The 27,218-nt window shown below is 40.1% G+C and overlaps 2 protein-coding genes and 1 long non-coding RNA gene across 11 annotated transcripts in view; 1 reads left to right on the top strand and 2 right to left on the bottom strand.

Moving 5' to 3' along the window:
* The window catches only part of RRM2B (ribonucleotide reductase regulatory TP53 inducible subunit M2B), a 37,749-nt gene extending 29,721 nt beyond the window's left edge, over window positions 1–8,028 (bottom strand). For 4 of the 5 annotated variants that reach the window (XM_027561411.1, XM_027561412.1, XM_027561413.1 and 1 more), the window contains exon 1: window positions 7,551–7,860. In XM_027561411.1, coding sequence (XP_027417212.1) covers window positions 7,551–7,598 — 48 coding nt within the window. In that variant the 5' untranslated portion in view covers window positions 7,599–7,860. Of the gene's footprint in view, window positions 1–7,550; window positions 7,861–7,888 lie in introns of those variants that run through there. The other variant, XM_027561415.1, reaches the window with a different exon arrangement.
* A 657-nt stretch (window positions 8,029–8,685) lies between these two features.
* LOC113904362 lies at window positions 8,686–10,714 on the top strand. The gene is made up of 2 exons (XR_003514495.1): window positions 8,686–9,308; window positions 10,529–10,714. It is a non-coding gene; the product is annotated as an uncharacterized LOC113904362 (long non-coding RNA).
* Window positions 10,715–15,847: 5,133 nt separating this feature from the next.
* UBR5 (ubiquitin protein ligase E3 component n-recognin 5) overlaps window positions 15,848–27,218 on the bottom strand; it is a 137,410-nt gene continuing 126,039 nt past the window's right edge. For 2 of the 5 annotated variants that reach the window (XM_027561404.1, XM_027561406.1), the window contains exons 53-59: window positions 25,660–25,835; window positions 25,378–25,462; window positions 23,895–24,050; window positions 23,446–23,559; window positions 21,887–22,031; window positions 20,224–20,309; window positions 15,848–17,011 (exon numbers count right to left, since the gene is read on the bottom strand). In XM_027561404.1, the coding sequence (XP_027417205.1) occupies window positions 16,799–17,011; window positions 20,224–20,309; window positions 21,887–22,031; window positions 23,446–23,559; window positions 23,895–24,050; window positions 25,378–25,462; window positions 25,660–25,835 (975 nt within the window). In that variant the 3' untranslated portion in view covers window positions 15,848–16,798. The remainder of the gene's footprint in view (window positions 17,012–20,223; window positions 20,310–21,886; window positions 22,032–23,445; window positions 23,560–23,894; window positions 24,051–25,377; window positions 25,463–25,659; window positions 25,836–27,218) is intronic. The other 3 variants (XM_027561409.1, XM_027561407.1, XM_027561408.1) reach the window with 2 other exon arrangements.

Raw genomic sequence — 27,218 nt, 5'->3', positions numbered from 1 at the left:
GTTCTGTATGTATCCCGCCAGGCTCCTCTGTCCCTGGAATTCTCCACGCAAGTATACTGGAGGGGGTAGTCGTTCCCTTCTCCAGGGGGTCTTCCTGACCCAGGGATCGAACTCAGGTCTCCTGCACTGCAGGCAGATTCTTCACCATTTAAAAACCTGAATTCAAAACAGTAAGATAAAGTAAAGTTAAAAAGAGTGCATGCATGCTCACTCAGTTGTATCCATCTCTTTGTGACCCCATGGACTGCTGCCCACCAGGCTCCTCCATCCATGGGATTTTCCAGGCAAGAATATTGGAGTGGGTTGCCATTTCTTCCTTCAGGGGATCTTCCCCACCTAGGGATTGAACCTGTGTCTCCTGCATTTTCTGCATTGGCAGGTGGACTCTTTACCACTGAGCCACCCAGGAAGCCCCTAAAAAGTGTATACACTACAATTAACCCTTGTGCAACACAGGTTTGAAACACATTGGTCCACTTATCTGTGGATTTTTTTCCAATAACAACAATACTATTCCATCTGCAATTGATTGAATCAGTGGATGCAGAACAGTAGATATAGAATGCCAACTGAAAAGTTATATCAGGATTTTCAACTGCCAAGAGTCAGTGTTCCTAACACCCCTGCTATTCAAGGACCAATTGTACTGTCTCCTGCTAAACAAAGTTAATTTAACAAATGGTACTGATGTAACTAAACCAGTCAATCTTAAAGGAAATCAACCCTGAATATCCATTGGAAGGACTGATGCTGAAGTGCCAATACTTTGGCCACCTGATGCAAAGAGCCGACTCATTGGAAAAGACTCTGATGCTGACAAAGATAGAGGGCAGGAAGAGAAGGGGATGACAGAGGACGAGATGGTTGGATGGCATCATCGACTCAATGGACATGAGTTTGAGCAAGCTCCTGGAGGTGGTGAAGGACACAGAAGCCTGGCGTGCTGCAATCCATGGGGTTGCAAAGAGTCAGACACGACTGAGCGACTGATCTGATCTGATGTAACTAGTGAAATGACAGGAGGAGGACATCATCAAATATGACTTTAGGAAAAAGTAAAAATAAAGATGAGTTCATTAGAAATAAAGTTGAAAGAACCAAAGTGATGTGAAGCTGGTGAAAACCAGCCAAACTGATAAGGCTTAAAGCAGTGGTTGTTAACTGGTGCAAATTTCAAAATAGAGTAAAACTTTCTCAGAATGCATTCGCCTTCCCCTTTACCAGATTAAAATCACCATGTATAATGAGATCATGAAGTATGTTGTTGAGGAGGATGTGTTTCACAGGTGAATAATAAGACAGTAAAGATGAGATTAAAAATCAACGTTTTGGAAACTGCTACCTCTACATCAGAACATGAAGTAAACCAAATGACCATATTTCAGTCCACAGTGTTCATTATAGTACAAAATCGTGTTCACTTACAGTAAGCACTTAATATTATTATGCATGCTTTCAGGCAAGTCATTTAATCTGATCATCATCACCTGTAAATTAAAGACTAACATTTGTCCTACTTGTTTAAAAGGAATGTTATAAGGATCAGAGGAGCTAATATAAATAAAAGTGCTTTGCATACTCTCAAGTGTTATGAACTTTTTAAATTGTTATTGTGTTACTATTAATTGTTGGGATGTTTCTGGCCTTAGAAAGGTGGTCTTCTATAATTCATGAAGTAATTAGAAAATTGCTGGAAAGGCTTTAAAAGTGAAATATTCAAATCCCAATTTAAAACGTTGAGATCTGCAGTCAACAAATACTGCAAACTTATCTTGGCCCACTTTGTTCTTCCTTGAGTTCTTGTAGACTGCACTTGCTTTTATCACCACTATGCAGCATTTTGATATGGTTTTGCATTTTCCTTTTTGTTATGTATTTTGTCCCAGGGGTACAGGTCTATATGCAGAGCTAGAATTCTTTCCTTTCACTCTATTTGCTGTGTGCACCATACTGACAATTGGGAATGACAGCGTAAGCAGCAACCCTTCGGCACCAAGCACCCTTGCTCTGAATGGAGTTTGAAAATGCTGATAATTGATCAACATCTGGATCTGCAAAAACTGCTGACGACAACTATCTTTAAACAATTTTCAAATGAAAGTCACATTTGAATACACATATTCTTCCTGTTCCATCATGGTAATATGTGGATTGTTAAGAAGCTGAGTTAGGAGGCTATTGGGAAAGATCCTGCCTTGTGAAGTGAGGAGCTTTAACGAACACAGATCTTTGAACTGGGCTACAGATGATAATACTGCTTATTTTCCTGATGATAAAAATCCACACACATTTTAAAATACCGTCAAGAGGATCATATATCCCCAAATTCTAGGCTCTCCAGGGCATTCTCTGTGGATGCGGGCTAAGAACTCATATTTTAGAAGTAAAGAACAATATGAGAAAAGTCACGATGGCATGGGCCATTTTTAAGAACTGGAAAACTTTCTAAATCTGGACTTATGGTATGTGGGGGACAATGGAAGAAAATAAAACCAGAAAGAAGGCAGTAAACACTTCACAATTTTTCCAAGTGTGCTCTGAAGAACTGTGTGGTCTCTCTAATGTTAGAAAGTGCTCAGCACCTGGAGAATAACTGAATAAATCAGACAAAAACTCTTGCTTCTCACATTACATGTTTAACAAGAATTTAATATGAATAAACACCCCCACCAACCCAAGTCATTAATAACAGTAAGAAGTTACAAACACAAAAGCTTTTAAAAATCAATTTGATCAATAAAGAAGATAAGGGGTTCAGTTTCAAGACATCAAGAAGAAAGCTGAAAATATAACACTATGGTAGGTAGAGCACTCTCTCCACTCCTCTCTCAGGGCGTGAAGATCCTATTGCTGCTGCTAAGTCGCTTCAGTCGTGTCCGACTCTGTGCGACCCCATAGATGGTAGCCCACCAGGCTCCTCTGTCCCTGGGATTCTCCAGGCAAGAACACTGGAGTGGGTTGCCATTTCCTTCTCCATTGCGTGAAAGTGAAAAATGAAAGTGAAGTCGCTCAGTCACATCCGACCCATAGCAACCCCATGGACTGCAGCATACCAGGCTCCTCCATCTACGGGATTTTCTAGGCAAGAATACTGGAGTGGCTTGCCATTGCCTTCTCCAGAAGATCCTATCAGTAGTTGCCAAGAGGATGGATGTGATTATTCAGGGAGAAGATACAAAGCAGCAGCACAGCTGAGAACACAGACCAGGGAATGCAGGTCTCTTGACAGAAAGAGAAAGGGCAGGTGGAGAAAGAGGTAGCTGGGATTAAAAGTGACAGAAATAGACATAAAGCAAAGGCAGCGGTGACGTGACTTGGCTAAAGCAAACGATCGAGATGAGATGAAAGTATCCGCTTTGTGGGTATCAATGGGACTGAGGCATGAGGAATTTTCTGGGTCAAAGATTTTCAAACATCTCGGGGAGCTAGGAGGCTCAGACTTCAACTCTTCCCACTTGCCCCCACCCCCAGGTGCTGGCATTCATTGTGGAGCACAGTTTAAAATCATTCCTATGGAGAGTCATGGAAAGTTCCTGAGTAGGAATTAATATAAACAGGAGTACCACGAGAAAGAGAAATTGAATATCCATGTGTAGGCTGAATTAGAAAAGAGAAAATCCTAGGTTTTGGTAGCATCGATAGTGTCCATTTCAGAGGTGGAAATGACAGCCTGAATTAAGATGTAGCAGTTAACATGAAAAAGCTGCTTTGCCAGTCCGAGGAGCTGGGCAGTTTGGTGCGGGAATTAAGACTCTTTGAGGAGTATTTTTGAGGGACGTGACATGGAGGCATAGGTTTATTGATGGACTAATTTGGCAGTGGTAAACAGGATTGGACAGCTGGTAAGACTGAAAGTAGACAGACAACTAATTTGTTGTAACTGCACAAATGCTGAAGTGAGGAAAACGTGAAACAGTTTCTCATAGGCATTCCTTGGTAACTTTCCATTGTCTTTTTCAGAATGGTGCTTCCTGATTCTGGACACCTGGTCCCAAGAAGTGCCAGGACATGTGAGGGCAGCCATCTGGGTTAAGACTCCCCAGCTGGCATTCACCCTGCACTGATCTAGACGGGCATTCTACACAGCCCCTTCCTCCCATCCACCTCCAATTACACTACTTTCATTTGCTTGCCTTCACCTCTCCTTCTCCTCGGGTGTGGTAGAATGTTCGGATGCCATCAGAGTTATACACTATTCGTAGGTGTTTTCACTTTCATTTTCCTATTCCCACCAAACCTGACAAAACAGGTGGACTACTGGCCCAGGAGTGAGAACTTGCTTTTAAACCTGGATCTTGGTTTTAAACTTGAGTTGTGTGGTCCTGGGTATATCATTTCGAAAACAGGGACTATCAGTTAGATTAAAGATAGTTAATTTGGGGAAACTATCAAAATTTTGGACCCCCTTTCTCTAGATATTCACAACTGCACATATGACACCTACAAACTTCAGGAGATTCATAAACCCCCTTCAAGCTCATCTATAAACTCCTCAAGACAGTGTTCTTAAAATATGTGTACCATGATCCAGTGGTTAAGACTGTGCTTCCACTGCAGGGGACACATATTTGACCCCTGGTAGTAGTTTTACATGCTGCTTGGCATACCCTAAACAAAACTGTGTACCAGGATCATCTGAAGTGCTTGTTAAAAATGCAGTCCCAAACCCATCCCAAGAGACTTTGATTCACTATATGTGGGGCGTAGACCCAGATATTTACATTTCTCACAACGTTTTCCAGGTGATTCTGATGCAGGTGGCCCAAGCTGCACCAATATATCTATAGAAATAAAGTACTTAAGCCATCCTTGCATCTCAAGTTAAAAACTGTGAAACAGGTGCTCACTGAACTTCATTCTAGATCTAAAGTTCTGCCTCTGTCTTTGTGGGTGTGTACCAAGACAGGCATAACAAATAAAAATTAACTTCCAGGTCTTAAGTCTGAACTGTTGGAGCTACCACCACAAACAAAAATATCTGAATTGTTCTATTAGAGTAGGAAAATGTTTGTTTCAAAAGAGGAAGAGAAAGTTTGAGGGCTATTTACAATTTGTTAGTTACTAAATGTTTACAGAGTCAAAGTAAAATCCCAAATCTGGAATCTACAACTTTCTGAAGAAATGTAAGAATCTCTGTGAATCTGAGTGCTGAATCTCTGTGAGCTGAAACTCTATTAAAAATAATCTTTATTTTTAATCCATTTTGAGTTTATTTTTGTGTATGGTGTTAGAAAGTGTTCTAGTTTCATTCTTCTACAAGTGGTTGACCAGTTTTCCCAGCACCACTTGTTAAAGAGATTGTCTTTAATCCATTATATATTCTTGCCTCCTTTGTCAAAGATAAGGTGTCCATAGGTGTGTGGATTTATCTCTGGGCTTTCTATTTTGTTCCATTGATCTATATTTCTGTCTTTGTGCCAATACCATACTGTCTTGATGACTGTGGCTTTGTAGTAGAGCCTGAAGTCAGGCAGGTTGGAATGCAAACTAGTACAGCCACTATGGAAAACAGTGTGGAGATTCCTTAAAAAACTGGAAACAGAACTGCCTTATGACCCAGCAATCCCACTGCTGGGCATACACACTGAGGAAACCAGAACTGAAAGAGACAAGTGAACCCCAGTGTTCATCGCAGCACTGTTTATAATAGCCAGGACATGGAAGCAACCTAGATGCCCATCAGCAGATGAATGGATAAGAAAGCAGTGGTACATATACACAATGGAGTATTACTCAGCCATTAAAAAGAATACATTTGAATCAGTTCTAATGAGGTGGATGAAACTGGAGCCTATTATACAGAGTGAAGTAAGCCAGAAAGAAAAACATCAATACAGTATACTAACGCATATATATGGAATTTAGAAAAATGGTAACAATAACCCTGTATACAAGACAGCAAAAGAGACACTGATGTATGGAACAGTCTTTTGGACTCTGTGGGAGAGTGAGAGGGTGGGATGATTTGGGAGAATGGCATTGAAACATGTATAATATCATGTAAGAAACGAGTCGCCAGTCCAGGTTCAATGCACGATATGGGATGCTTGGGGCTGGTGCACTGGGATGACCCAGAGGGATGGTATGGGGAGGGAGGTGGGAGGAGGGTTCAGGATGGGGAACACGTGTATACCTGTGGCGGATTCATGTTGATATATGGCAAAACCAATACAATATTGTAAAGTTAAAAAATAAAATAAATAATCAAAGATACCACACACAGCAACAGGTTTAGAAATATTTACAAAATAACAGGCTAAGAAAATTATAGCACAACAATTTTAACTACCCTACAGTCTAATGAATCCCAGTGTGTTGACTGTTGTTATGTACCTCTACTAATATAGACGGAGAAGGCAATGGCACCCCACTCCAGTACTCTTGCCTGGAAAATCCCATGGACAGAGGAGCCTGGTAGGCTGCAGTCCATGGGGTCACTAGGAGTGGGACACGACTGAGCGACTTCACTTTCATTTTTCACTTTCATGCATTGGAGAAGGAAATGGCAACCCACTCCAGTGTTCTTGCCTGGAGAATCCCAGGGACAGAGGAGCCTGGTGGGCTGCTGTCTATGGGGTTGCACAGAGTCGGACACGACTGAAGCGACTTAGCAGCAGCAGCAACTAATATAGAAGGGCTTCCCTAGAGGCTCTGACGGTAAAGAATCTGCCCGCAACGCAGGAGACCCAGGTTCCATCCCTGGTCCATCACCCAAGGAAGATCCCTTGGAGAAGGGAATGGCTACCCACTCCAGTGTTCTTGTTTGGAGAATCCCATGAACAGAGGAGCCTGGTGAGCTACAGACAGCCCATGGGGTCGCAAAGAGGCAGACACGACTGAGCGACTAACACTTTCACTAATATAGAAGCCAAGAAGACGAACACGTTAAGGTAGGTTTTATTAAGCACCCACAACTTCCGTGGCACTTTGCATAAAGCACTTAATTCTTTGTGAAGCAAGCATCATTTCCACTGTAGAAATGAAGAAAGTGGTACCCCCCAAAGATTCACAGCTCGTTTAGCGGGGTCTGAGTAAAACTGGTCTGCTAACCTTATCGTTGCCATTGTTAGGAGGATTTCCTGAAGTCTTTCTACTGATCAGCTAACCCCATCCACTTGTGTCAGTTTCTACACGCATCCTTCCAAGTCCTATTAACCATCCCAGAGATGGAATGCATTTCTCCAGTAGGGCTACCAGTCCTCGGCCCTAGCCTCAACCTCCCCTGCCAGGGCTCCAGAACAGGGAAGGATGGAAGAGGGTGCGCCTTGCCCGGATCTGAAGTCTCAGAGCACTGCCCTCGGGTCGCCCCAGAGCAGTGGAGCAGAAACCCGGCTCCTTCCTCACCCCTCCGAGGGGACGGCCTTCAGAGCGCTCGAAAAGACGAAACCAGGCTGCAGCGAGAGCTCGAGGCCAGGCCTACCCCGGGTCTCAGGAGGCAACGAGTAAAATCTACTACAGAGATCCTGCACTTCGCAGGTCCCCCCCGCAGCTCGCAACCCAGAGGCCCGGCGTGACCGCGGGGCGGGAGAGGAAGCGACAGCGCTGTTTACCTCCTCTGGCTGGGGCCTGGCCGCTTCCGGCCTTTCCGGGTCTCCCATCGCGCAGACTCCGCCAGAGCTACCGGAGCAGAGGGAACCGACAGCCTCGGGCCACTCCAACTGGGACAGAACCAGGTGGCCGGCGGGTGCTCTGAGTAGGCCCCGCCCCCTGGCGCAGGGACCGCTCCTACTCCGGCCGGTCCCGCCCCGCTCCTCGCCGCTGGCCGATCCCGGCTTTCTCGCCTGCCCATTGAGGACCTGGCCCGGCTCGGGCCTGGCCCCGCCTCCCCACCCACACTGGGACGCGCCCACTCCGACTGCACCGCCCCACCTCTCTGCGCCGGCCCCACCTCCTGCCGCAGCCAGAGTAACATAGTCTCGCCAAAATTCGCCCAGCGCCACTGCGCGGGCACCGCTTTCCGCCTTCTCAGCGAAGGTCTCTTCTTTGAGCCTGCCAAACTCCGCCCACTGAACCTCGGGCCCCGCCTCCTCCACTAGGTCCCGCCTCTCCAGCCGGCCCCGCCTCTCCTCCCGGCTCGCTGCCTTTGGCTCCTCCCGCGTCGCCGTCTTCTAGCCTCTCAGTGCGGGAGGTGCCCGGACCTCCTATGATCGAAAGTGTCCAGCTAGTTCTGGCCGTGCGTCAGGAACACGGTATATGTCGCGTTAACTCGGCCTAAACTAAAAGACGCTTGCTCCTTGGAAGAAAAGTTATGACCAACCTAGACAGCATATTAAAAAGCAGAGACATTACTCTGCCCGTCTAGTCAAAGCTATGGTTTTTCCAGTAGTCATATATGGATGTGAGAGTTGGACTATAAAGAAAGCTGAGAGCTGAAGAATTGATGCTTTTGAACTGTGGTGTTGGAGGATACTCGAGAGTTCCTTGGACTGCAAGGAGATCAAACCAGTCCATCCTAAAGGAAATCAGTCCTGAATATTCATTGAAAGGACTGCTGCTGATGCTGAAAACTCCAATACTTTCGCCACCTGATGTGAAGAACTGACTCATTGGAAAAGACCCTGATGCTGGGAAAGATTGAAGGCAGGAGGAGAAGGGGACCACAGAGGATGAGAGGGTTGGATGGCATCACCGACTCGATGGACATGAGGTTGAGCAAGCTCCAGGAGTTGGTGAAGGACAGGGAAGCCTGACGTGCTGCAGTCCATGGGGTCGCAAAAAGTCGGACACTACTGAGCGACTGAACTGAACTGAACTGAACTCGGCCTATCCTGAGAGGATGCGGGGTGGTGGTCGGACCGCACACTGGAAGAGCTGAAGAGGAGAGAGCGCTCTTCGAGTGTGGAGCGGTGGCAGAGGGAAGCCACGCTCTGGGTGGGAAAAGGGGACGTCCCTGTGACACCGCGAGAGAGGAGAGAAGGCTGCCCAGCTTTTCTCCGAAGCTCCCGAGAAGCAGAGGTCGGGGAAAAGTGTGCGGGACGAGGCGGGGGGCGTGCGGAGGAGGAGGGGGAGAATAACGGAAGAGGGCGTGACACTTGCCGAGCTCTTAGCAAGTGCCAGGCGCCGCGCTCGCTGTGAGCCGGGCCACAGGGTCCCGGGACGCCTCTGCGCCCTGCACAGAGAAGCCCCCTCCCTCGGCCGGCCCACCAGGAGCCCGGGCTTGGGATGAACGACTGAGGTTACCCAGCCCGAAGTAGAAGGCGCCCGGGCTCCCCGCGAAACGCTCTTTGCCAGGCCCAGAGTCGAGGAGCGGACAGAGAGACAGACGCTGGGCTGCCCATGGGCCTGTTTCTCAGGGGAACTGTCTACAGGTAAGTGCCCACAGAAAGAAAAAATAGTGGGGTCTAAAAACCAAAACTGAGGCGAAAGAGATTTGCTTAAGTCGTCTGAAGCTGAAATGTCGAGGGAACCCTTGTCAGGCCTTGACAACAGGCACCTGCTTTGTGATTAGTTGAGGGAACTGTGGTTCAGACAGGATAGATAACTGAGCTTTGAAAATGATGAAGGTTTATTCTTAATCCTGCCCTAGAGTGGGGGATGAGCAATATCCATTCTTACTTAGACAACTACTAGGGGCCACGTGCTGAGTAAAATAAATTCCCACAGGTTAACTTTAAATAATAGTTAAATAAGTTCCTTGAGGAAACTGAGTCTTGAAGAAGCTAGAAAATTTATCACAGGCCATGTGGAAAATAAACTAAGAGCAAAGATTCTACCATTTAAGTCATCAGACAGTATGTCTCCTATTTATCAAGCTTCTTATGTGTATTGAACGTACAAAAGTGAATGAGTCTAGTGAAAAAGAATGTGGATTCTGGAGCCATATCATCTGGGCATGAATTCTAGCTCCCTTATTTATTAGCTGTGCTGCCTTGGACAAGTTACTTAGCCTCTCTGAGACTCAGTATCCTCAGTTCCTTCCGCATAAGACTGTTGCATGGATTTACTAATATATTACATGTAAAGAACCTACTGGGGCAGAAAATTACAATGGTAGCTTTCAAGTACACTACTCATCAGAGTATCCTAGAGGTCATAGAACAGAAAGGCTCAACTGAGTCGCTTGAATCACATGGTTTATTAAATTAATTGAAAACATACATTAAGGGGAAAGAGATGGAGTAGCTAACCTATGTAAGATGGGATTCAGAAAGGGAAGGAAGTGGAAGGATCATTCAAGTTAATCATTCATACTCATATATCTTGTCTTTGCTGCATCAGCCTTCCCAGCTGGTGGAATAATTACAAAGGCCAGAGTTGAGGATGGGCATGGGGAATCTCCGCAGTAGAGCCAACATACCTTTGCTCTTTTGGAGGGATGCAGAAGCTAGTAGGCCTGGTGGTATTTTGGGGATCTCAGTTGTCAGTTTTCTGGATACAGCCAGCCTGGGGTCTAGTGCTGTTGATCAGCATATGGTTAACTTCCTCCACCTGGTTGGGATTTTAATGTCTGCAGAATAACTACAGGGTTTGTGGTAAAGAACCTGGCTGCCAGTGCAGGAGAAATAAGAGATGTGTTTTCGATCCCTAGGTCAGCAAAGATCCCCTGGAGCAGGGCATGGCAACCCACTCTTACCTGGAGAATCTCATGGACAAAGCAGCCTGGCGGGTTACAGTCCATGGGGTCACGAAGAGTCAGACACTAATGAAGCGACTTAACACATGGCTCAGGATATTAACTACAGCCCTTGAGAACAATTAAAGGTCCTCAACTTTGTTTTATAGCCAAATTGTTATTATTTTGTCTTGTTTGCCTGCTTTCCTTTGTTTCTGCATTTTCTTACTTCTCTTATTAAATCTGCTCTTTGAAACGCAGGGAAGGCCTAGGAGGCTAAAGTTTTTCTACCAACAAGAGTCAAGGGTCACAGGAGTTCTGTCCTTTAGAAGGCCCTGCAGGGTCCTGCTTGGTTTCAGAATTGCTGGATCATATAGTAGATCTATTTTTAAGTTTTTGAGGAATCTCCATACTGTTTTCCATAGTAGTTGTATCAATTTACAATCTCACCAATAGCACACAAGGGTTCTCTTTTCTCCACATTCTTGCCAACATTTGTTATCTCCTGTCTTTTTGGTGGGCTTCCCTGGTGGCTCAGACAGTAAAGAAGCTGCTTACAATGCAGGAGACCCAGGTTCGGTCCCTGGGTTGGGAAGATCCCCTGGAGAAGGGAATGGCTACCCACTCCAGTCTTCTTGCCTGGAGAATCCCATGGACAGAGGAGCCTGACAGGTTACAGTACATGGGGCTGCAAATAGTTGAACATGACTGAGCTTTTTGATGCTAGCTATTTTAACAGGTGTGAGTTGATATTTCATTGTGGTTTTGCCTTGCATTTCCCTAAGGATTAGTGATGTTGGGCATCTTTTCATGTACCTTTGGCCACTTCTACATCTTCTTTGGAAAATTGTCTGTTTTGCCCAACCTTTGCCCAACTAAAAATTGGCCTGTTGGCTTTTTTGCTGCTATTTCAGTTTTCTTACTTTGGATATTAACCCCTTATTAGATATATGGCTTGCAGATATTTTCACATTCTATGGGTTACCTTTTCATTTTGTTGATCACTTCCTTGGCTATGCAGAAACTTTTTAGTTTGATGTAGTCCCACTTTTTTTTTTGCTTGTGCTTTAGGTATCATATCTGAAAAATCATTGCCAAGATCCGTATCAAGGAGCTTTTTTCCTATGATTTCTTCTAGGAGTTTGATGGTTTCAGATCTCACATTTAAGTATTTAACCCATTTTGAGTTAATTTTTGTGAGTGGTGTAATATTCTAGTTTCATTCTTTTACATGTGAATACCCAATTTTCCCAGCACCATTTATTGAAGAGACTTTTTCTCCATTCAGTATTCTTTCTTCCCTTGGCAGATATTAGTTGACTGTAAATGCATGGGTTTATTTCTGGATTTTTAATTATGTTCCATTGGAATGACTGACTTTTAACAAAGAGAATACATGGCTTTTAAGTCTAGTACATAAAGAACAATATGAACAGCTTTTGCCTGGTTTTTTCTACCTTTTGGAAAGTTTGCCTTAGAACTAAGGTACCATTCTACAGGAATCCAGAAACTGGCCTACAAAGAAAGATGACATAGAGAAGCCATAGGAAGGAACTGAGGCACCCAATCAATAGGTACTATCAACTTCTTGATGTGTGAATGAACAAACCATTAGAGGATTCCAACTAGCAGCCACCAAGTCTTCCTTCCACTTGAAACATCAGAGGCAAGCCATCATGATCATGTCCTGCACAGATTCCTAATACAGAGTCCAGGAGCATAGTGAATGATTGTTTTATACCACTAACCTTGAAGATAATTGGTTGTGCAAACATAGTAACTGGAATAACCTCCATTGTACTTACAGAGATGTGTGTGGTATGACTGAAGCAAGCAGCTGAGCCTCTGGTACAGAAAGTGGGTAATTTCATGCTACTGATGGCTTACAGTGTACCAGTAAGATGCACAGACCCTCATTTCTCCAACTTAAATGTCGTCTTAAATTCTTTTAAAATTTTAGTATATATTATGTTTATAATAAAATGATGTACAAACATAAGACAAGTTATAGACTATTTCATTATTCTATGTGGTATTGTGATTTATAATAAGCAATACATATTTGGTCTTTTATCCCTGTTTCTGGCACTAAGCTCCCCAAATCCTCAGAATTTCCTAAGTAATAATAAAATGGTGACTTTTTGGACCACTCATTAGGATAGGTTCTGGTTGCCAGGGGCACCAAGCAACTTTCCCTTGAACTCCCTGTGGATTGGTTGTTGGCTGTTTGTTGGTTTAGTCGCTAGGTCATGTCCAACTCTTGCAGACCCCATGGATTGTAGCCCACCAGGCTCCTCTGTCCATGGGATTCTCCAGGCAAGAATACTGGAGTGGACTGCCATTTCCTCCTCCCTCCAGGGGATCTTCCCAGTCCAGGAATCAAACCCGGGTGTCCTGCATGCAGGCATTCTTTACCAACTGAGCTATAAGGGAGGCCCTATGGGCTGGAGGTTGAATCAATCACCAGTGGTCAGTGTTTTAATCAATTATGCCTGTGTAACGAGGCCTTCATAAAAACCCGGGAAGACTGGATTCAGACAGCTTCAGGGTTGGTGAACACACAGAGTTGCAGAGAGAGGGCATGGAAGCTCCACACCCTTTCTCAGGCTTTGCCCAGTGTTAATCTTCCACCCAGCTGTTCCTGAGTTATATCCTTTTATGTTATCTAGTAAGTACAATGTTTTTTGAGTTCTGTGAGCCACTTCAACAGATTCATCAAACCCAAGGAGGTGGTCATAGGAACCCCTGATTTATAGCTATTCAGAAGTACAGGTAACAACTCGGGCTTGCAATTGCTTTCTGCAGTGGAGGCTGGGTCTTTGCCTTGAAATTTGATGCTATCTCTATGTAGATAGTGTCAGAATTGAGTTGAATTATAGGATCCCCTGGAGAAGGGAAAGGCTACCCACTCCAGAATTCTGGCCTGGAGAATTCCACAGACTGTATGGTCAGTCCATGGGGTCGCAGAGTCGGACATGCCTGAGCAACTTTCACTTTCATGTGGTGTCAGCACATTGCTTGGTAGTTTGGGGGAACCCCTCGCCATATATACACACCTACATGTTGGAACTGGGTGCTCAGGACCTTTAATGGCCATGACTGGCAACTCACTTAATTATAATCATACATTCCAAAAACTAGTGTACCTGATGTTTGGGAATGCAATCTCCAGAAGGGCTGGAGACATCTGACTTCAGCACTTACCAGCTCTGTAACCTTGAACAAATTATTTTAATCTGTGCCAAATTTCCTCTGTGTGAGGATGGTAATAGTGCCACAGAATAAAATGATATAAAAGAAAGCATTTGACAAGCTGCCTAGCACACGGTAAATACTCAATAAAAGAGAGCTTTCATGTTTGTGAACAATCCAGTGATTTTTAATTTTATGAGGTAATATATATAAGATTCTTTGCTTATACTTAATTCATGGTATTTTGATATGACTAAGTCACATTTTAAATACATTTCTGTATTAATCAAACGATGTTTAGGGAAGAATTAATCTCTATGTTCATGCTTATCTTTAGGTTAATGTAAACAGTGAAAATCTTTTTACCCAGGCACAAGAGGAAGAACCTAATCCAGGAGTAGATGATTTAAAAGTACTTTTCCATAAGAAGGAATAATAAGGAAAGGTTTGGCTTTGGGGTATTTACCAATAGGGGGCTTTATATTCACGAATACAACGAGTGCTCTGGACAGTGTTTCAGAATCATCTGGGATGCTGTTAAGAATAACGATGTCTTATATGAGTTACTAAGTCGAAATGGGATTGAAAGGATGAGCAAAGCTTAGAAATTTGCATTAACAAGACAATCACACCTTCAGAAATATGAGAACTACTGCCTCAAGGGAAGCTCTCCGTTTTAGACCTAGACATTGGTTCATTAGCTCTAAATAGATAAAAAATATTATCTTTAGGAGATAAATTTATCTTTAGGGGCAAGTACTAAATAGTGAAATTAGCTATTTAAAAAGCCTCTCAAGTATTCCCCAGGAAGCCATTTATAGGGAACAATCTTGATATTCAGATAATTCAGGGGGAAAAAAAAAAAGTAACAAAACTTTGAAAACCTTCAGTAAAGTTCATTCTTGGTCTTCGCTTCCTAAATTTGTTTTCAAATCCATTAGATTTAATCACTAAACAAGACCAAAAGAGAACTTTATTTTATATGATTTTATTTTACATTTAGAACCATTTTATGCTTTACTTTAAAAAAAAAAAAAAAAAAACTCACTCTGCTTTTAATACTCCTAAAAGCATTTTAACCAAATCTTGATTTAGGAAGACTTAAGACATTGTGCATTATTTTAAATACTTTCATTCTTTCAATAACTATTAAAAATAAGTTCACAATTAGGTTTTCAAATGTCCTAATCATATCTAGTTTGTTCTCATTTAATGTTTTATCAATTCCATCATGTGCATACAGAAGTTTTTCAGACACACTGATGAAAATCAGTTCTTAATCTAATTACTATTTCATTTATTCAGAAATAGCATTTAGACATAAAACCAATGTCTCATTTTGTAAAATAAACTTTGGTTAATTTACACATCTAATACATCATATTAAGTTTTAAGTAGTACAATGAGTTTCACCACTGTTGCTTTAGTTTTTAATATTTATTGTGTCAGCAGGGCTGAAAATAATGTGGTTCAGTCTTCTGAAGGAAGTTTGTTTATATATATATATATATATATATATATATATACACACACACACACACACACATATATATATACACATACATGTATAATAAAGCACAGTGCCTTTGAATGTGAAAAACATCCCAAAGGCCAGGAGTCCTACAAAGGAACTACAAAGAAGGAAAGACTCCAGAGACTCTCTCCTCATTTTCAATATGCAAAGTGACTGGTTTAAGTCACTTTATTGAAGACATGGTGAAGAAAAGTGTTCCTTATTATGCCACTGAATAAAGCTACTAAAACCACAAGAATTTAGAGATAATGATCCTAAACTACATAGTTAATGGATCATCAAAAAAGAACTTCTCAGTTATTAAATACAACTGGATTGACTTCTGATGCCAAGTAAGGCTCATTTTACTTCCCCCATTTGTATAAAAGAAAATGTGGCCTGGCCAGTGCCATTCAGGATTCTCTGCTAACTGTAAAATGTGGACCAATTTCCTTCTGTTTCTTATAGTCCGTGTGTACATTCAGTTTTTTAAAACAAAATTTTTATGCACATAACCGTGTCAGGTACTGTATTGCCCTTAGTTTAAAAAATGTACAACTACATAAATAAAAACTATTGTTTCTTCAGTGTTACTTGACATTTCTTCTGTAATTTATTTAAAAAAGTAAATGTAACAAGATACTTTAAAAAGGCTAGATACAAAAGTAGTTAAGCTGCTCACGAACATTTAAAATTTTCCAAAATGTATCTTCAATAATCATGATCTTATAAAACATTTTACAGTTATCAGAAAGTGCCCAGGCTGAGTTTACATAACTGAAATGCCTTAGTACAAATGTCTAGTTAGAACTGAAGTGCAGTATACCTGACTGACTGCTCATTGAAATAGGGATACAAAGAAAAAAGTTGATTGTGATAAAGTACTGTGCATTGGCCCCCATCGTATGTACAAAAAAGTGCCCTCAAATGAACAAATTACATGCAAAATATTAGTGATATCATTTAATATCCTAGAGCTCAATGCAGTCAAACCTCAATAAAAGTGGTTTTTATAGGTAAAAGTGATTTCATTTCTTAAGATCTGAATGTTCAGAACTTTTTTACAAGTTCCATATACGATACACAACCGCAGCCAACCACAAATTAAACACCGTAAAAAAAGTTAAAATGAAACACAGAACATACTTAATTTTTTATTTTGAAATTCCCTATTCCCTCTATACAAGAACCTTTGCTGAAACACTTTCCACAAAGGCAGCAGTGAATTTTCAGAACGTTTTACATTTTTTCCCCTCAGCAAAAAGATAAATCACAGTGTAAATTATGTTGTTCTGCTGTCATCTTTGGCTGGGGTTAGACCCAGAAGTTGTTGACTAGCAAACCATTATAGTCAAATGTTGCTAGTGCTCCTCAGGCCTTTAAGCTACAAACTCAGCAAGGAATGTTTGCATTCATCTCTTTAAGGTAAAGGTACCACAGGGTATGCGACAGCATCAACTTCCATAAACTCTTATAGACAAATGGGAAAAATCTACAAAATTAGCGAGTAATATTACACAGCAATACACACGTTTTATACTCTACACAAAACCAAAATTCTTGGTCTTAATGGCGAGTAGCAATTTCTGTTTGAGAATCTGTTTAGAGGAATAGAGTGGGACGTAAAGTCGAGAAATGCAAGTATTTGCAGTAGGAAGGTGCTGGTCGTCTGGTGGTCTTATTGTGATGGAGGGCATAGGCTGAAATCCTTCTTCACTGGCTGGTAATGACGGGCTTGATGTCCAAAAGTAAACCTAAACAGGAGTATGATAATTACAAGTTTGGCTTTTAAGAGATTAACCCTTAATTCTGGCAATTATACATACAGCCCCATTCTTGTGTTAAAACCTACGAAGAGGTATTATTTAGAAGTGTCTTTTAAATTTCTTGTATTGAAAAGGAAAGTTTCAGGGTTGGAAAAGAAAAAAGTGTCAGGTATGTAGAAAAGTGACTATGTTTCAATGCTTCAGCTTCTCATTTGCAACATGAGGCTACTTGATCAAATGCTGTCTAAGGGCCCTTCCTGTTGCTAAATTTCGCAGGGCATGTCTTAGTAGGAATAAGGTACAAGGTCTCTGAAAAAGGTTCAAAATTCACAGAGGCTATCAAAAAGTTATTCTGCATTTTATCTACTAGCAAAACCACCCAATACTTTTCAGTGGTGCATTGTGATACACAGTAATTTTGTAACAGTAATTTAGTGTCAGACAGCATCTACTGTACATCAAAATCCATGCAATAAGCCATGCTAACACTGAGTTTTAAAACACATCTAATTTGTGTAATATAGTGTAAATTACTTTTTCTTTAAATATAACCAAAGATATACTTTCCTGAAATATTTTTATTAAAACATACTTTTCCTCATTGATAGTAGACAGTGACTATCTCTTAAGGTAAAGCTTTTAAAATCTTGCATTTATAGTACACAACTAAACAGACAAACAAAAGGGCTTCCCGAAGGTGGCACTAGTGGCAAAGAACCGGCCTGCCAATGCAGGAGAGCTAAGAGCTGCAGGTTCAATCCCTAGGTCGGGAAGATCCCCTAGAGGAGGACACAGAATCGTACTTCAGTATTCTTGCCTGGAGAATCCCACATACAGAGGAACCTGGCGGGCTACAGTCCATAGGGTCACAAAGAGTCAGACACGACTGAAGCAACTTAACACATACAAACAGACAAATATATTCATTATCTCAGAGTGACGAGGAACCCTAAACTAGTTATGTGAGAAATCTCATCTAGAATTCTATAGGAGGAGGCAGGGAAAAATAAAACTCTTCAAGTGTCAGGGTCTCCAAAATCTTCAAAGAATTTATAGAAGGGCTGGAAGGTACTGTAGACATACACCTGGCCCAACCTACTCATTTTACAGGTAAAAAACAATGTAAAGTGTTTCTCCAAGGATAAATGTGGTTACCCAGAGCCAAATTACTACACTGCTGGACCTCCAAGAAGTTGGAAAAAGATAAATACATAACAGAGGACTTCTCAAAACTTTTACTAGTGAACTATGACTTTCCAAGAGGGAAATATACTATGTGTATAGTTTTGCTGCATAACCCTAGGACCAATAATTCAAGGGAGAAGAGTTTAGGAAACCCTCTTATATTCTTATGACCCTGAGACACATATGGAGAAGCCTAACAATATGTGAAGGATAACCTCCCAAAAGAGGAAGAGGAGGAGGTAGAAGACACCACGATATACTGCTGCTAAGCTGCTAAGTTGCTTCAGTCGTGTCCAACTCTGTGTGACCCCATAGATGGCAGCCCACCAGGCTCCCCTGTCCCTGGGATTCTCCAGGCAAGAACACTGGAGTGGGTTGCCATTTCCTTCTCCAATGCATGAAAGTGAAGTCGCTCAGTCGTGTCCGACTCTTCGCGACCCCATGAATTGCAGCCCACCAGGCTCCTCCGTCCATGGGATTTTCCAGGCAAGAGTACTGGAGTGGGGTGCCATCACCTTCTCTGATATACTGCTAAGCCCAAAGAATACAGGAGTTTAAAGAGTGAAGCTCACAATTAAAGCTGTTGCTGGACATTTTGAGGCCCCCACAGAGGGAGGTAGTCTCTGTCTCTCTTTTGTAAACAAGACTGAATAGTTAGCAAATTTCTCTTCTAGGAGATGGCAGAAATGCAGTGAGATTTAACTTGACTGACTAGACAAGACACACTGGTTTTGCTCTGAATCCAGATTGACTACAGAAACCCTAGTAAGCAACTCAGGTACTCCTAAAACCAAAAGGTGCAGATACAGTATCTGCATTGGTAGGGACTTCAGTATTGGTCTACAAGTTTGTCAAAGTCAAAATACATGGAATTATAAGGAATGAACCTAGGGAACAGCCTAGGAAACTACCAGATGGCTACGTCAAGAACAAAAACCAGCTGGCAGCTAGGACTGCTGGACAACCTGTTGTGCTATAGTAGGGAAACACTGGGAGGCCTGGGGCCATGTGAAGATGAAGGAATGCTAAACACGTGGCCCCTACCCCATAAAAAACAAGTTACTAACTACCTTTAAAGGTAAATCGGAAACTGCATGCTTTCCTGCCCAACTATTTCCCCCTCTCAAATAAAATTGGGGGATATATCTAGAAATTGTATTATTTTTTATACATTCCATAGAGGTTTGGTTTAGAATACTAAGAACTAAGGCTGGTTCAACAGGGGAAATGTCACAGGGAACTATGAGGTATGAATAGAGATTTTCTGGATAAGGAATGTCCCTCAAATTTCTACAACAAAGTCTAGGGGAGGCTATCTTTTAAGGCCACTGGACAGGTTGATTCGGATATACTCACAGTTGGACATAAACTTCACAGACTTGATAGACTTCAGTATGATCAAAGTTTATACTGTCTTAATTTATGATCTATTAATTTATGTCTTAATTTATTAACTTAAGTTAATAAGTAATAAGATTAAAATCATAGACCATTCCCTTCTCCAGGGGATCTTCCCAACCCAGGCATCGAACATGGGTCTCTGGCATTACAGGCAGATTCTTTACCATCTGAACCACCAGGGAATAAAATCATAGACCTAGTACCCGTAATTAAGTTACTCTATTCATAGTATACAGAGCAATTACGATTTAATTAAAAAATTTTGCAAACACTTGCAACTAGTGAAAAAGATTAAGGATGGACGAAAGAGGCCATTAACATACATCAGCACTCACTATAGGGGGAAAAACAGGTCTCAACAGTAAGCTGGTATTATATCTTCAGGACTAAGGATAGCATTTTAATAGCTAAGATGTATTTCACTCTATTTATAGTTTTACTCATACTTCAGATGTCCTTATTATAGAATAGAGAAACAAAATTGCCTTTTATTTCTGACCTTCAATTTCCTTAGCCGAAATTAAAATCATTACCAATTTAAAACAAAAGGCTGTCTTTCATACAGTATTTAAGGTTTTTACAGTTTTTTCTACAAATTTTATGAAAACACTTACAAGATCTTGTCGTTCTGTCATGCTCATCTTCTCTACAATTGACCAGAACCACCGCTTGAACTGCAAGAGCTTCTCAGCATTTTCTCCTACAAATAAACATAAATTCAATAAATACTATGCATCAGTTGTATTTTTAGAATACTTATAAAATTAAAATGTGAATGGGGGGGTCTAATCCTAATACAGGAAATTAAGACCATTTGTACAATGTGAAATACAGTTCATTAGCCTATCCCAATGACCAAGAAAAACGAACCACTAGCCTCAAAAATCACATGACTTTAATTCCATGACTAAGTCATGATTCTTCTCATGATGTTAAACCAGTGCTTCTCAAAGTTTAATGAGTTTACAAGTCACTTGGGAGATCTTTTTAAAATGCAGATTCTCATTCACTAAGTATGGAGGAAGAAAGGGGAAAGAAACCAGAGATTCTGCATTTCTAAAAAGCTTCCAGATGATGCTGATATTGTTGATTTGAGGATCATACTTGGGAGTGTCTTTAGATATTTTTTCCCCTTCTAGGTTTTTGGTTTATATCAATAAATAAACCAAATTCTTATGTCACAAATATTGTAAACTATATTATTATTTAGCACAAAAACTATTATGCAGTGATCTGCATGTTACCAAGCATGAAGGAAAAACAAGAAAATTTACCCAAATTTAACTTACTATTTGGCTGAAGCTGTTTGCAAAATATGAAGAATAAAAGGGAAAAAACTGGTACATTCATGCATGGAATTAATCTTGGACTAGAAGTATAGTCTTCTCATGAATTTCTTGGAAGTTCCAGTATTTTATTGTATGTGTTAGTCACTCAGTCTTGTCTGACTCTTTGCGACCCCAGAGACTGTAGCCCACCAGGTGCCTCTGTCCCTGGAATTCTCCAGGCGAGAATAATGGAGAGGGTTGCCATTCCCTTCTCCAAGGGATCTTCCCAACCCAGAGATCAAACCCTGGTTTCCTGTACTACAGGCGAATTCTTTACCATCTGAGCCACTAGGGAAGCCCATTTTATTGTATAGTCACAGCTAAAAAGTCTACTCCTAGAATATGGGACTTTGCAAAGAAAAAGTTGCAACAAATCAAGCACTGAAGACAAATATTATTCTAGAATTATCACTACCTCTTGTTACTCTTTCTAGATTTTTCATGTGGTTGTGTGTTACATATCTTTCTAAGTGTGCTCTGGGTTCAGTTCTGAAGTTCTAAAAAGTGAAGTTCTGTATTTTTGAGTTTCTTATTAACAAATTCAAAAGAGAGGCAGAAGGGAAAAAAGGCTACATCATGCAATCAAATTCTTTAGAGGACTTAAGAAACATGAATTGGGAAAGGCCAACAGAATTGTCATATGGATTATTTTTTTCTAAATAAATAAAAACCCTTTCAACACAGTTGTTCACCACAAAGAATTTTTACTATTTCATACTAAACCATACATTCTTTAAAATATAGAAAAATAAAGCAATAAAAGAATTAAGAATAACCTAATAATAAGCTATCATAGTTCAAACATATCTTAAAATATATAAAAACCCAAGTAATAAACAGCATTTCCTAAGTCCCTATAAATAGATTAAGAATTAGAAACCCAGAAAACTGACTGACCAAATTATCTGTATAGTTTATTTGTTACGTAAACATTTAATAAATTTCATACCTGATTCATCATTGAAAGAGGTGAAACTGATCAGCATCTGCACGTTAACCTCACCACAGCCATTTACCAAAAGCCTAAAGTCTTCTGCTGTTAAATCTTCTAATGAATTTTTTGGAAGCACATCCAGTAGACCTTTCCTCATTGCCTAGAGGATTTCAAAAATTACCTATTTATTACTATCAGTACTTTATTTTCTACATAGCAGTTATTATCATTAAAGCCCAATGTCTAATTTTAACAGCCTAAGAATACTAAATAATACTAAAAAGTGAAGTTCTGTATTTTGAGTTTATTAACAAATTCAAAAGACAGGCAGAAGGGAAAAAGGGCTACAGGTTCAACAGTAAAGGACTATTATTTTATCTCATGAGTTAAATAGTATTTAAAATTATGTTAGTAACAAACAGGCTGGTCCTTAAGAAACAATCTGTTAATCATGTTATCCTATCAATATCCTAGGAAAAGTATGATGATGACAAAAACCAATATCCCTGACACAAACTTACTGAGAAATGCCAAGAACTGTTCTAAGCACCTTACATATGTGAATTAATTAACGCTAACCTCATCCTCATTTTGCAGAGGAGGGAACAAAGGCATAAAGTACTTGAGTTGTTGCTAATGTTATACAGCTAGAGCAGGCTGCAGTCATGATTTGCACCCTGACAGTATTAATTCCAGAGCCCACACAATTATTCCCAGCACAGGGATCCAAACCACTTCATAAACACTTTTCACCAGGAGGAGAAACAGTTAACATAGTGGGCCTGATGCTGCTCTTTAGAAGAGTCTGATGGGAGGATGGTCCTTGACAGGCATCTGGAAACTTGGCTTTTGGAATGTTCCCTACATTATTACTAACTGATGTGGGAATAAGCTCTGCAGTAACAGCTTGCCTAGACTATCTGTGCAAAGGTGATTTATGATGAACATGTGTTTTTCCTCTGGGAGTCTGACAGGACTCTGATATTTCCTCTGCTAGTAGGACTGGTCTCCAATAAAAAAGCTGCACCCCGACTCTTAAGTAGGCTTCCCTAAACACAAACACTGCATACGCACTGCTGTAATTCACTGCTGGAGGAAGAACATACTGTTTCTCTGTGACAACTCATACCCCCAGAAAGAGAGCTTTGAAGCTTGTACCTGGATTCCTCCAGACTCCATCTGATGTAAATCTCCCCTTGTGAGAGTCCTTTTGCTATAATAAACCATACCGATAACTGCCTCCGAGTCTAAGGAATCCACCTAGTGCGTCACCAGAGGCATGGATGGTTGCAGGACTCTAAAACAAAATCATCTGAGTCCCATAAAGAATCCTTTCCAAATTTTTACTCACCAGATCTACTTTCTGATGATTACATGGTTTTTCCAAGTAGTTTTACCCAAAAAGAAAGGAGTTGGTCTGGACTCAGGTACAATTTATACTGTGCGTAAACTCATTTTGGTTTTAAAAATTTTGACCCTTCATAAGCAAGCTGAATACACTGTAAGCTAGTTTAAAACACAGAAGATACAAATAGCCTCATCAGATCAAGTAACATTTTTTGGAAAAAACTTACATGTAATGGCTGTTCTGCAACTACCAACATTCTATGTTCAGCATATTTCCGCACATACTCATAAACATTCTGAGGAGTGACTGGTATATTTACACCATTAGGAATAAGTTCAACCTGTGGAAAATTTAGCAGTGCCATTTAAAACCAATTTTGACAAAGCAGGAGTAAGTTAACAGTTCATAAAACAATTTCCTGAAATTTTAAAATCTAAAGATAATTCTGTATTTGACAACTAAGAAATGCAGACATTCTAGGCCTAAGTAACTATAAACTCTTCAACCTCTCAATCTGTCTCACTAACTCTCCATCCATTCATATCTTTCTCTCCATCTCCTACTGTGTCTTTGTGTGCATGTGTGTGTGTCTCTTTCTCTTTCTTGGTCCCTATCTATCTAAATTGTTTTTCTATGTATCAAGCACAATAGACTAACCAAATTCATTTGTTTTACCTGTCCTCCACCTTCTTCTTTACACAGGTCAATTGCAAATGCCAAATCCATTGCTGAGAAAACAGCATCAGCATCTGAACTCTGAGAAGCAAGAATAAGTTGCCGCAAACTCTCGTACATCACAGGGTCAAAAAAAGCAAAATCGTGCCAATTGACCTAAGACAGTAATCATATGAAAACGAATTATGAAAGAAACATCTTAATTGAATTCATTAGTTAAGTTGAAATCTATGATAAAAATTTTATCTAATTTGAAGATACATGATACACTGATATAGAATAATATCCCACTAATATAACTGATCTAAAGAGGTAAAATTTTAATAAGTCTTTGGCTCTGATAATACATTTAATTTTCAAAGTATGAAAAGTATATATTTTTAAAAAATTTAAAGCCAGGAGTGTAAAGCTTTAAGTTCTAAATTTTTTGCAGGAACCAGCACTAATTATTAAAAAGTGATTATGCTGAGCAGCTGATCCTAAATACACATCCTGTAATTCCAGATGATAAATCTAATGCTCAAAGGAATTCAGGAACTTGCTGAAGATCATATATCATTGGGTTATAACTTGAGTCTGTTTGATTTCATGACCTTTTCCATAAACCTTGCTAAAGGCTCAACATTTCTATGCTGCTAGCTTTTAAGTCCAGTTCTTTCTCTGCACAAGAGCATTTTACCTGGAACACGTCAACAGAGTCAGCATTTAAAAAAAAAGGAAAAAATATATATTATAGTATGATATGCTGTAAGAGAAAACAATATTCACTATTGGGTTTAAGCAGAGAAAATTACTGATAGACCACAGCGTTAACAATGCTAACTCATATCAGACGTGTGGTGTGCATCTGTAGCAAAGACCATACAATATTTTGTTGTTATAGTGTGTAATTAGTATTATGCCTTAATTTAAAGAATGTGTTTTTCTCTTCCTACCTTCCCCATCATAAAGGAATGTACAAGTTGGCAAACTACCAAAACACAAAAGAAAATATGCTAATTCTGTCACCAAGAGATAATTATCAAACACTGCTGAGCTAGATGTTCTTACCTTTTCTCCCTTCTACCAACATACATCTTACATACAGTTTTGAAGCTAAGAGTGCTCTTTTCAATACAATGCTGCTTCTATTGCCATTACTTGCTAGAACAAATAATAATAACACTTACTGAACACGTACTATGTGCCAGGCACTATACTGTTGTCTTTACCATTGTATAAATGAGTAATAAATGTCCAAGGATTTGTCTGCAACAGGATCCAGGTCCGCCAATCCCTCTAAACTCACCTCTGTGTTTCTCATTTTCCTATGCTGTCTCCTCCATGAATTGAGATTTTTCCCCATGTCATTAAATGCTTGAACATGACTTTATAATGACTAGAATGCTTTAAAATTTAATATTAAGTTAATGCCATAACTATATATTTTATAAAAAAAATTTTTGCAACTGTAAAAGCAGTTAGATTCATTAAAATCACTTACTTTCCTACCAAGCAACACTTTAATCACGTGTCTATTCAGTGTGATAGGACACAGTTCATTCTGTAATAGACACAGTCCAAGAATCCTAAAAATAAAAACAAGCAAATAGTAATTAAATTAAAAAATTCTAGACCACATAACCCCATATACATAATATACACACTTAAATAAATTTTTATAGTAGAAGATATATATACACATTTTACAGACTAAAATATTTTAGAAAAATCTCATAAACTGAAATTTAAAAAAAATTCAAATATAAGATTAGAGTGACTTTACCTGCCAATATTTCTGAAACAATTCAATCTTGCTTCTGTGTTTTTGCCAGGCCTTGGAGTATAAAATCCTCTTTTCCCAGGTTGATAAAACAAAGGGGCATTGTCGTCACCATCATCTGTATCATCTAAATCCATATCTACTACACTTCGACTAGAACCATGACGCTTTCGGTTTTCCTAATAACAGAGTATCAGAGATCAAGTCCCAAGATTTTATTTCTATTTTAGTATATGTGCATACAAGAGAATGATTATTATTTAAAAATACCATTATAACCCTCTTTAAAATTAGTAATAATCCAGGTACCCACTCCAAAAAAAATGAACAGTAATATTTTTAACATTACCGAAGACTGATATTTAACAAAGCATACAAACTGGTTCTCTTAAATCACTTAAATGTAAAGTTCGATAAGTAAAGCAAGTTTCATATTTAAATGTAAATAAACTTTATTCATTCTTTCAGAATTGTGATATACAAAGCTTGTGCCTGTTAATTTCTCTGTCCATTCAAAATCACTCAATGAAACTCTGGTAGCTTCTTTTACGTTGATTCCTTAAATTTATTTTCCCTTGATAGAATTCTGGATTGACAATTTGTAAGGATGATGCTGCAACTGTCTTCTGGCCTTCTGATGAGAAATCCACTGCCTTGCACATTACTGTTTCTATGTAAGGCACTATTATTTTCCTATTAGTTTCACAGCAGCTTGATTATCCCTAGTCAGATTTTTCTCTCAGTTTATCCTGTTTAGGGTTCACTAACCTCCTTGAATCTGCAAATAAATATGTCGCGCACCAAATTTGGGAAGGTTTCAGATACTATTTCTTCAAATATTTTCCTGTAGCAATCTCATTCTCCTCTTCTGGGCACTCCAATGACATTAATGTTTAACATAGTCCAACAGGTCTCTGAAAACTGTTGTTTGAGATCTTTTCTCTTTCTATTCTTCAAAATGGATAGTTTCGATCTTCAAACTGACTGATACTTTTCTATATCATCTTCGTTCTGCTATTGACCTATTCAGTGAACTTTTTAATTTTCATAAGTACTTTCTATAATTTTACCTTGGTTCTCTTTTTCTATTCCACTGTTGTGAATCTTTACCTTTCCATTCATTTGCTTATCTTACAGAACATGAGATAAAGTTTTTGATAATTCCAACAAGTGGGGTCACCTCAAGGTTAGCATCACTTGGTTCTTGTCCCAGGAGAATTGGTGAGTCTCTGCTGGTTCTTTGTATGTTGAATAATTTTGGAGTGTATCCTGGACATTTTTTTACTAAGTTATAAAACTCTGGGTCTTGTTGAAATGATATGGAGAATGCTAAATTTTTTGGCCCAGGTAAATAACCAGATAATAACCTGGTTAGGTTCAGACTGGAAGTATCTTCTGGGTGCGGTGGTCCCAGTGTCTGCCTCTTTGTGACCCCATGGACTGTGGCACTCCAGACCCCTCTGTCCTCCACTATCTCCTGAAGTTTGCTCAGATTCATGTCCACTGAGTGAGTGATGCCATCCAACCATCTCAACCTCTGTCACCTCCCCCCTCCTCCTGCC

Source organism: Bos indicus x Bos taurus, chromosome 14 (genome assembly GCF_003369695.1).
Source record: "Bos indicus x Bos taurus breed Angus x Brahman F1 hybrid chromosome 14, Bos_hybrid_MaternalHap_v2.0, whole genome shotgun sequence".
Lineage (NCBI taxonomy): Eukaryota > Metazoa > Chordata > Mammalia > Artiodactyla > Bovidae > Bos > Bos indicus x Bos taurus.
Note: the sequence above shows the minus strand (reverse complement) of the source record. Positions and strands in the feature narration are given on the sequence as shown.